General features: G+C 41.3%; 1 protein-coding gene across 3 annotated transcripts in view; it reads left to right on the forward strand.

The window, feature by feature from the left end:
• RCAN2 (regulator of calcineurin 2) overlaps positions 1-10992 on the forward strand; it is a 238032-nt gene extending 227040 nt beyond the window's left edge. For all 3 annotated transcript variants that reach the window (XM_015600554.2, XM_015600555.1, XM_006926479.2), the window contains one exon: positions 8439-10992. In XM_015600554.2, the coding sequence (XP_015456040.1) occupies positions 8439-8599 (161 nt within the window). In that variant the 3' untranslated portion in view covers positions 8600-10992. The remainder of the gene's footprint in view (positions 1-8438) is intronic.
• Positions 10993-11339: the final 347 nt, after the last annotated feature.

Raw genomic sequence — 11339 nt, forward strand, 5'->3', positions numbered from 1 at the left:
CGCCACCACGCACGCACGCACGCACACACACACGCACACACACACGCACACACACTCTGTCCTTCTCTTTGGAAAAATATGGGAAGACAAGATTGCCAGTAGATAACTTAAATATAGTGTTAACTAGCATATCTGGATAGGAGGGATGTGCAGTTTTGGAAAATTTCCTGATGTTTTTTGCTATAACTCAGCCCTTCTCTTGAGGAACACTTTTGGCCCCCAACCAAACCAGCATTACCCCAGGATTGACAGAGAGCTAAAAGACACAGTGAGCTCAAATAGCGGCCAATGCCAGGGGAGAGGGAAGGAAGGGTAGGTCACTCCTCACCCCTCACTCCTCACGCCTTCCCTGCTTCCAGCATGTCATTCTCTTTCCCACCTCTCCCAGGTGTCTGAGAGCTGGATCAGTGTCAGGCACCTGCGCGGTCTCTACAAATGACAAGGGAGCAGCACACTGGGGCTTGGCAGCCTTGTAGGCCTTCTCCGCCTGCCAAATTTGATTAAGCCCTAAACCTAACATGTGAAGGGAAAGGAAATCTAAATGCGAACACCTTTCAAGCACATTTCAAATCATTCTGAACTCTTCCCCCTATCTCTGTGTTTAATCTCACCAATAGGCAGCATGTTCTATAAAAGTGACACACATAGAAATTCCATTTTACTTATTTCATAGATCAGGACTGATGTTCCCACTTCCTTCTGAAAAAAAAAAATGACACAGTAAAAAATAGTGAGTAGAGGATTGCAGTGCCTTTTAAGCATAACCAAGTCTAAAGTTATTTTAATATTGGCATTTCCATTCTTCTTAAACAAATATAAAGGGCTCTTAATCCAAACGAATGTTTAGTGCTCAGCCAACAGCCCAGCACCGTTCCGTTCAAGGGTTCTGTTAGAAATGTCCTAGCACTTGCCTTGATAAGCCATCACCCATTCTTAAAATTCTCTGTAGATTAATAACAGACACGTGTTTTTTTCCTCGTTTGGCTCAGAACTCACTGAGAGTTAGTTAAGAAGTATGACAGATGAGCTCAATAATGCCAGCTTTGTGTCTGATGAAAGACTGCAGCTGAGAATGCAGTTTAGTCGAGCTGCAGCTTCCTGATGCTGAAATCCAGAACTACGCAGTTTGACTTACCCTGTCACATAAATGGAAAATGTCAGGCTGCCCCACACAAGACGATGTCTTTTCTGCTGTGCTTATTAGCACATGGCTGAGAGCAGAGCACAGGCCCTTTGCAGGCAGGGCCGGCTCAAAGAAGAAGGTGGGAGCGGGGGAATCGAGCATTTCCAGTCTCTTTTCCCAAAGTTACCCATCAGGTGTCACTCCTCTTCTACCAGAGAGGAGTATGGGAGGGACCAGAGAGAGAGGTCCCTGTGGTATGTTAATGGGGCTCCCTCCACATGCTAGGAACCACTGGGACTAGTGAAGCACCCACTCTAACACAGCACTTGAGCAGGGGAAAAAGAAGAAAGAATGCTAAAAGGTAGTTGATTTCAACTCAAGTGTAGTGGCTTAGCTTGCTTCCAAACAAAGGGAACTCGTATGACCCATTACTTATCAATTGCTATGTAACAAACTAGCCGAAAATGAAGGACTTAAAACCACAATCGTTTATTTTGCTCCCAAGTCGGCTTTTGGGGCAGGGCTCAGGGGGACAGCTCATCTCTGCTTCGTGCATATGTTGTTGCTCAGCTGGGGACTGGCGAATCAACTTTCAAAATGGTTCGCTCACGTGGCTGGTAGGTGTCTGTTGGCTGAGAGCTCAGACAGGCTGTGGGTTAGGGAACCTGGTTTCTCTCCATGTGAGCTTCTTCATGGGCTGCTTGGGCTTCCTTACACATGGAGGTGAGGTTCTAGGAGTGAGCATTCTGACAGAGCAAGGTGCAAGTACATGGCGTTTTTGTGACCTAACTCAGAAGTCACACTGGTTACTTCTGCCATACTGTATTAGTCAAGACAGTCATAAAGGCCTGCCCAGATTTGAGAGGAGGAAACGCATGGGGGACCGTCCTTGATTAAGGAGTGGCAAGGTTCTAGGTTCTCGAAGAGTAATGTTGGGCAGGAAATATTATGACCATATTTGCAAAGCACAATCAATCTGATACAACACATCACTTTCCTATTGAGGATTCACCTTTAACATGAGAGGTAATAAAGTTAAAGAAGGAAACAGAGACAATCTTTTTTCAGAGTCCAAAGCTACCATAAAAGAGATGAATTAACTCAGTCTATATAATTTATATTCCTTTTATTTTTATAATTCATTAAGCATTGTCCTTTGAGAAAATTTGTTGTCAAGGAGACCATGCCTAGAAAAACTAGCAATTGGCCAAACAAAAGGAGGCAAGATGCAAAAGGAATCAATAGACTTTCTTTAGCTAGAGAACCAATATTCACTAGAAATATGAGTTGCCATGAAAAAGTATTAAAAGTAAAAGTTAAAACTAGGCTCTCTTTCAGTAGAGTCTCTTGTAGAATATGAAAACAGTGTGAATAACGAGAAGCAGGGCTGGAGAGTGAGTATGAGCACATTCTTTGAAGTCAGACAGGATTTCACTGAGTTTCATCGACTCCTGGCTCTGTCGTTTACTACCTATGTGATGATCTGACCCTCCCCCTATATAAACTAGACATTATAAAACTCACATTACAGAATTGCTGTCATAATTAAATATCTAACTTACAGAAGTACTTAAAACTGCGTCTGGCATTTGGTAAGTGCTCAGTCAATAGTTGTTATGTTTAAGGCAGATGGCAAGTTTCTATGACATCTCCTATATCCTAGCACTGAATGCATACTGAAAATAAGAGAAATAGCTGCCCATAAATAGTTTTCAGCTCAGTTGAAAAGCTAAAACTTATACTAGTTTAACTAGAGGAGAAAAATTTATATATGTGTATGTACTGGACATTACATAAGTAGGTCATAGATGGTCACGCTTAATGCTTTTATAAATAAATAGCATATTTATTGAGCACTTATGGCAGCAATCACAAAGTTGAAGTCCTGGCTTCAGCGGTTTGGAATATAAGAAATTACCAGATAAAATAGCTAATGAATAATACAAAAGGCACTATAATCAAGCATTATAAATATATGATTCACACTGTCTTAGAAAAAGAAAATCAGAGATCTCATTAAAAAGGCAACTTAAGATTTTCCTTCTCATGGGAATAGAAGTGTGGAAATGGATGAGGAGAAAGAAAAAAATGAGAGAAACTTACCAAAGAGGAGAGAAATGCAGCAGTGGTCAAGGGGGAAAAAGATTATTCAATTTTGAGGATCAGAATTAATAAAACCCCACTATTATTTGAACTACGATATCCATTCACCCCTTATTTCTGTTTCTAAAACGTACTCCACTGAGTAAGGGCTCTTTGCAATTATTCGGCTGCTTCTTTAATAGTTCTTTAGCTATTGTGTAGTGTGACTGGATTCATTCATCATATTGAAAACCAGAAATTGTTTTGTGGAGGGGGCAGCACTGACCACAATATCACCTTAAATAATTATATCATGCTTCTCAGGAAGGCTATATAAAGTGTTTGACACATATTTATTTCGTAATGTCCCAGCTATGTAAGCGGTTATTTCCATCTTACTGACGAGGAAAACTGAGCCTTAGAAATGTTATGTAACATTCAGTGTCACATCACTAGTAAGCGAAAAGGTGATGTTTCCTAATGTTTTTAGGAAGTTTATTCTGACAGGAAAGATTACTTCCTGTGGTGAGAAACCAGCTAAGAGTCTTCTGGATGGGAGGAGGTGAACCATGGATAAGTCATTACAAGCAGAGTATGAGGAGGCAGCAGACAGAGAAATGTTTCAAAGTGATATTCAGTAGTGCTTGATGACTTAACTACAGTGTCCACGCTTACATCTATTTTGAGCAGAGGCCAAGCTTACATCAGTTCCAAAGACCCGAATGAGGATTTAACATTTGACCACATGCTAGAGGATTTTACATTTTGCATGCCTGGTAATTTGTTTCTTGGCGGTAGTTGGAAAACCCTGATCAATGCATTTTCTGAGGACCTTTGGTCTTGGCCTCCTTTCTGCTCACAAAGGAAAGGATAGTTGGAATACAGACTAGAGGAGTGAGAGTGTGATAAGTGACTCTGCTTGTCCTATGCAAGATGTGCTGCTCTGCCTGGCTCTACTCACTACACTGGGGCAAGACCTGCCCATGGGCTCCTTGTCCCCTACTGAGCCCAGCTGGCCCCTGCTCAGGATGACAGCATTGACGTCAGCCTTTATGGTAGAGGAATAAGCTAAAGCCCAAAAGGAAAGAAAGGCGAAAGAAAAAAAAAAAAAATGAAAGAAAGAAAGAGAGAGAGAGAGAGAGAGAGAGAGAGAGAGAGAGAGAGAGAGAGAGAGAGAGAGAGAGAGAGAGAGAGAGAGAGAGAGAGAGAGAGAGAGAGAGAGAGAGAGAGAGAGAGAGAGAGAGAGAGAGAGAGAGAGAGAGAGAGAGAGAGAGAGAAAAGAAAGAAAGAAAAAAGGAAGGAAAGATGTCATCCAGCAAGACCAAAGCTATTTTTTTTTTTTTGTGGGCTCTCAGCAGCTGTTAAGCTTTGCTGGATTTTGATAGTAAGAGAGTTTTCAAAAATAGAACAGTGAAATGTCAAAGTTAATGGGACCACAGCAATAAAATATCTCTACTACCAAGCAATATGACTTCGTTAATTTGATGCGAAAGTTGATCTGCACACCTAGACTGAGGGGGAATCATCGGCTTTTGAAGCAGTAAATAGATTACAAGGAAAGGGATCTTTAAGGGAATGTTCTTTATCCAAGCCAGGGCAAACACATAGTTTACTCAAAAGGCTTATTTTATTATGTATATTTTACTACTTTTTTTTTTAAAGCTAGCTTCTTACCAACAGATGAGGAAGGGGTCAGGCTGTCTGGTCAGCTCTCTGGCCAAGGTGCGTGTGTCACCACCTCACCCCCACATCCCACAATCTCCACATTTACTCTGCTATGGCAGATTCTTTTCTGTCATCCCCACATCAGAGGACAAGAGACTGCCATCCCCTTCATCCTTGTGTCACAACTGTCAGAGCCATGAATGGGGCTGTGGAGGCCACTACTGTTCCTTCAGAAGGCGCTGCTTCTCCAAACATGCGGAACAAGTCCTACCCGCAAAAACAGGGACCGCCTCATTTAATTACTCAGAAGCCATTTCTTCCTCTGTCTCTTGTTGGAGGGAGTCTCTCATTCAGAATTGCAAAGCGCTCCTGAAGAAAAGAGAAAATTTTAGAAACCCTGGATAAAATGAACTCAGTCACTGTTTGCTACGGAATTTTGAGGGACTTCCTGTTCTTCCAGCAACATAGATGAGAACATCAAAGATTAACGAGTGCTGATGGCTGGGAGTGGCTGCAGAGCTGATCTGGATTCCTTGCTTCTTTTCCTTTATGTGTCCTTGATGTCTCTCCCTGCATTACCTTCTACCAGCACTGTTATCATTTTCAAATGAAAAATCATGATGCATAAGGGAGGGGGCACATCATGTGTATGCCAGTGCCCTCCTGCCTGCACGCAAAGCCCTGTAACAGTGACCACCCAGACACTGCAACACTGAGAAACACCTGGGAATGGGGACTACCAATGCAGGTGTCACTCACTTAAATTTTCAGGGTTTCATCCTCATATTGATAAATTTTGTTTTTAACAAGCACCCCTAGTAAGTTGTCAGGTGTTTGAGAATCAGTGCTCAGAGATGCCACCAACCAGCTCTTCCCACCCCTGGCCCAGAGCCTTTTATGCAACTCTCAGGTAAAGCCAGTTTCATGTAGGTTCTTCTCCTTAGCAATATCTGAAGTGGTTCTTCGGATATTGATAAAAATAAATTTTGATAAAAACGACAAAATATTTTAAGGAGAACAGAACAAACGCAATTAAATGAGCTGTAAGTAGCACCACAACTGCTAAGTATATGTAAGATAATATCTTCAGAGTGGATGACAGTGAGGTCAGGTTAGTGCTGACTATCAATTCTTGTTCTCCATGAGGGACAAGCAAAGCGTAGCATGAGTGATCTAGTCAAGTATCTCCTTCCTGGTTTTGCCCCGTGTCCCCCATTTTTGTCACTGTCCTCTCCTGATTCCAAACTGGTCCGCTTTTGTGAGAGATTTAATATTTGTTGACGCAACTCTCTTTACCTACAATTTTCACCAAATCTAGACTTTAAATTATAGTCTTTTTGAGCCATATTTCTATGGCTCTGGCTAGTTCTATCCCTTTTCGCTACTGCCAATTTCCAGGGAAATACTGTAGGTGTAATGCTCCATTTTTGTGAAATATTTGTTGCCTTCACCCTGGAAAGCCTTTGCTCTACACACCAGGATGGTAAGTCTGGGGAGGGTCCAATAAAGACGTCTCTGAATCTTAACAGAAAGAGAACACTCTTAGCAGGGTATGGCTATATTAGTTTTCTACGGCTGCTATACCAAGGTATCACAAACTGAGTGGCTTAAGCAACTAAAATTGATAGACTCCAGTTCTGGAGGTTAGAAGTATGATATCAGGGTGTTGATAGGACCATGCTCCCTCTGAAGATACTAGGGAAGGACCTGTTTCCGGCCTCTCTTCTAGCTTCTAGCAGTTCTTTGGCTGTGGCAACCATAACTCTGATCTTCTCATGGCATCCTCCCTGTACATATGAGCACCTGCATCCTAATTTCTCCTTTTTTATAGGGACACCAGTCATTTTGAAGTAGAGCCCATCTTAATGGCCTCATTTTAACGTAATCATCTGCAAAGACCCTAATTCCAGAAAGGGCACTGGAAATTAGGATTTCAACATCTTTTGGGCAAACATTATTCAACCCATAACAATAGCTCACTCTGAATGTTTACATCCTTCCCGGCATGACTTAGAAGAGCTTTGATACTTACTGCATTATCAGTGCTCCTCATTCCCTTATGTCAGCAACCAGAATTTAACAATGTACATTGCAGGAGTTTGCTGTTATCACAAAGGTGTGCACAGTAGCACATAAATAGTACCCTGGACCTGAAACTGACAATATTTTCTCTAGCCTCCCAGAAAGAGTACTTTTCACTACAGACTAAGGATAACAGGCACGGTTCCTGGACTGGGTGGTGTTCAGGATTTAGAGCATCTCAGAAAGAGAGGTGATGCTATGCCAAATAAAAGTAGTTAGTTTGGTGGATACAGCCATAATCACGACAGCCATAAAAAAATATGGCTGTCATGATTAGGAGCCAACAGTTAAACCAGTTTGACCAAAGCAAACAGGAAATTGATAGAGGTAATACTAAAAAAGATTAATGAGACTGTGCGATCTTCTGTCCTACTCTCAAAAATTAAGACTCGATCTCTAGTGAGACCCGGGGAATCACTGACCAGGAAGATGTCTGGGAGACATTGCCTACAGAGTTTTCTGTTGATGCCTGAAGGATGGGAAGTGAAGAATAGGACGTCAGAAGAAGATTAAGTAGAACATGTCAGCAGTTGAGAAATTACAAGCATGCAGACTGAGAATGCCTGTTTTTCCTGCCCCAACCCCTTTTGGTCTTCTACTTGTCTCTTAGACCTAGGTCAACTGTCACCTCCACTAGGAAGCCTTTTAGAATTACTTGCTCCTTACAATTTGGTACCATAGTCCTTGACATATACTGCCATCCCAGTACTTACCATGGAATATTGGAACACTTTCTGTTTCCAGATGCCACCACTGGGCTGTGCTCTCATAAAAAGCATATATATATTGTGCTTCATAGCCTTTATGACTAACAATGGGCCAGACCATGGGAAATGCTCAATAAATACCTATGGAAGTGAAACAAAGACAGGAAACCTGTCTGCTAACAGCAGTTTGATCGTAAGATGAGCAAGTCAAGAATGATAGACTCTTAGGACTGGAAGAGACCTTGATAGTTACCTAACCCAGGTACCCAATAGCTACTGCAAATCCCAGATAAGCAATGATCCCACCTCATTCCATCCTGGGGCAACTCTTGCTATAAGACATATACACCCAGAGGAGAACTTACAGACTGCCTTATCCAAAAGATAAAGAATAAAGTAATTGGCTCAGGGTTACTCAGCAATTAGCAGCAATGCTCAGAAGTGGAAGAGAAATGAAAAACTAACTGCCAGACCCATTCAGTCCTTGCCACAGCCCTATGGAGTGCAGGAATTGCCATTTTCTACATTCAAGGTTGAGAACCTGAAGCTCAGAGAGGTTTAGTGGCCTATTCGGTGTTGTATCGTTGATAGGTGGTAGGTCTGGGATACAATGACAGATCCATGTCACTCCTTTTTCCAGCGCCCCGTGCTATCCGTGGGCAAGAGCCCAGGTTTCCTGAGACACTGTAAATTGTTCTCACTTCCTAAGCAAACCTCACCAAAGAACCTGTTTTAAAAGCCCTCTGCCTTTCTTACCCCTACTTTTCCTGCTTTTTTAGGAGAGAAGTACGAACTCCATGCAGGGACTGAGTCCACCCCAAGTGTCGTCGTGCACGTGTGTGACAGTGACACCGAGGAGGAGGAGGATCCAAAGACTTCCCCAAAGCCAAAAATCATCCAAACCCGGCGTCCTGGCCTGCCACCTTCCGTGTCCAACTGAGCTCACCGCTCAGCCTCAACATAATATCTGTCTCTTCTTTATCATGCTTTTTCCCCCCTGTTGTTTGTCGGGAAAAAAAAAAAAAAAGAATTGCCTTTAAATCCCTGGGTGTTTGGTTGTTTGAGATTCCTTCCTTGTAATCAAGCCTCTCGGACAAAAGGGCTAGGAAAAGGTAATACGTTTCCTGATCATATCATATTCATAAAGTATAATCCATTATTTAGAAGGTTATAGAGAAAAAAAGTAGTATTTTCTTAATAAACAATCAGCACAGTCTATATCTCCATTCTCTCATGGTGATCCAAGCCAGAGACATCAGTTACAAATAGCACCTATGTTGTTTGTGAGCTGTTTCGGTCCCAGTCCTGATGTGTATGTGTTGTTTTTTTCCTGGCCACTTAAGTAGGACCATAAGTAAACTTGACTGCATGAGATATTCCTATCTGGTCTCACTCAGTCCTCTGCATCCCGACATTCCCAGGACATGCATGATCACCAGCATTTATTTTCATGATTTGAGGAGATACTATAACTCACAGATTGTCAGCATCCAGCCATGTCCTATTTAGATTAGGAAAATTATCAGTGTCGTCCAGCTCAACAAGCCTGGGTATATTCACTATTTCAAGTCAATACTTCACAACTCTGTTAAAATTCTTGAAGGCAAACCTGAGCTTGGCCCCAAAGATACTCCTCAGTAGATTTTGAACACCACTTCCATATAGGACTTTCCCAGCCTCACTGGGGAGGCTTGTCCAGGGTGATAGAGACCGATTTCAGACAAACCTATTTATTACAAAAGTTTCATGGTGTCTGAACGATTGTTTTTCTCTTTGTATATTTGTACAAATGTTTCAGCTGTGCTTTTAAAATCTGGATGTTTTTTATTTAGTGATTGTTCAGCCATTAGCTGCTTAAAAGCATAATATGTGCATTGCTTATGAATGCATTCATATACTAATACAGATAATCTGATAATATTACGCTCTATTATGGATAGTGCTGAATTTTGAAAGATCACAAAACTTCTCATGCCAATATATAAATGATTAGCCAACATCTTTGCTATCAAGATTACGTGTTTTTAAATAAAGTGAAGATGCAAATGTCAGTTGTAGACAATTTGGATGAACCTGAATCTCCAGAACGTAGCAGCCACTGAGTATATCAAAAAGGAAAGGATGACAGATTAACGTATGCTGATCCTACTCATGCAATGCCCATATTGCTCAAAAACTTATTAGTTTTCGTTACATGTGATTTTTCTATTTCTCTAGCCCAAAGTGCATTACAGAAGATACACCTATAGAACCATTACCTTCTGCTATATGTGCCATCTACTTCTGTACATTAATGAATTACTTTAGAAGTAAACGCTAATTACGACGGAGTGGGGAAATACTTTCATTACCCAAGCCTCAGAAAAACACCCAAGAACAATAACACAGCCAACTGATGGAAGGATTATTGTGGTTTTTGACTAAGGTGTATGTTAGTTTTATCAGAAACTTAGATTGATTACGCAGAAATTAAAGTCCGTTCTACTGTGAATATAGCAATATAGTACTGGACACACTACAGGTGAAACTGAGGACAGCGTTGCCTGTAAAATCCTGAGTTTCCAGAAGAAAAATGAAGGTTTCTTTTAGTAATAAAATCTGAGGAGTTTAATAAGCAAATGCTTTGACTTTCCTTTGCTGTGGAGATTTTTGGTTTTTCATCGACAAATGAAAGACTAGATTAATAGTGGAGAAATATTGCCCTCTAGTGGAAGAAATGTTGCCCTCAGCCATTGAGATGAACGGAGACCAGCAGGTATCAGCCATTTTCTGCTGAATCTGTCATCTGAGAGTTATTTAATTTTTAAGCTATTCAGAATTTTAAGGATGCAGGTTCTAAAGAAATCTGGATGAGAAAATATTTGGAAATGATTTTTAAATGTTTTAAAACAGATACATCTGACATTTCCGACCAAATTTAGTAAAACTTGAAATGACTGTTCTGTTTAGTCATAAAATAAAGATTCAGCGGCGTGTACGACCTAAGTATTTAGTCTTGGTGAAATTTAATGCAAAATGGCAATGTTAATCTGTCTCAGATTCAGTAATTATTTCATTAAGTTGGATTTTGGAGGGGGGAAAGAGGAACTTTTCCCAGGGGAGTGATAAGAAGCAGGAAAACTCCTTGAAGTATTTCACCGAAAGCTCCTAGCACTGTGAATGTCAGAATTGCCTCAGCATTTCCATGATGCACATTATGCAAACCTCTTTAGCACTATTTTAAGTTTGAAAAGTTTAAATATGGCGGGGAATGGGGAGATTTCCACCAACTGAATCATTTGTGCACGTGTATAGCTCAAAGAGCTTAGACTTCAAATATATCTGGTAAATGACTCTTTGTCCATGTGGTGTAATTTTTGTGTTGTCGGCTTGAGATGAAAATTTTTGAGTAGTAACTGTGGAGGAGTGGCATCCAGCCTATAATATTTCTAAGACATTACCCAAAGATGAGGTTAACTCATTTGAGTTCTTCCTGAAATGAGCAGAGTGGGAGCTGGCTGGCAGCCGTCTCACGAGGGAAGAGGCATTTGAGCAAGACCTGGAAGAATCGGCTGGGCTCTGACAGGGGCAAGTGGGAGAGCCCCGTTTTATTGTCATGCGATCACCATCTTGCTCCTAAAAGCCACTTCAAGTGTACTAGGACCCTCTTTTAATATCTACCCAACTCTATTCTTTAGCTT

Source organism: Pteropus alecto, unplaced genomic scaffold, assembly GCF_000325575.1.
Source record: "Pteropus alecto unplaced genomic scaffold, ASM32557v1 scaffold7, whole genome shotgun sequence".
Lineage (NCBI taxonomy): Eukaryota > Metazoa > Chordata > Mammalia > Chiroptera > Pteropodidae > Pteropus > Pteropus alecto.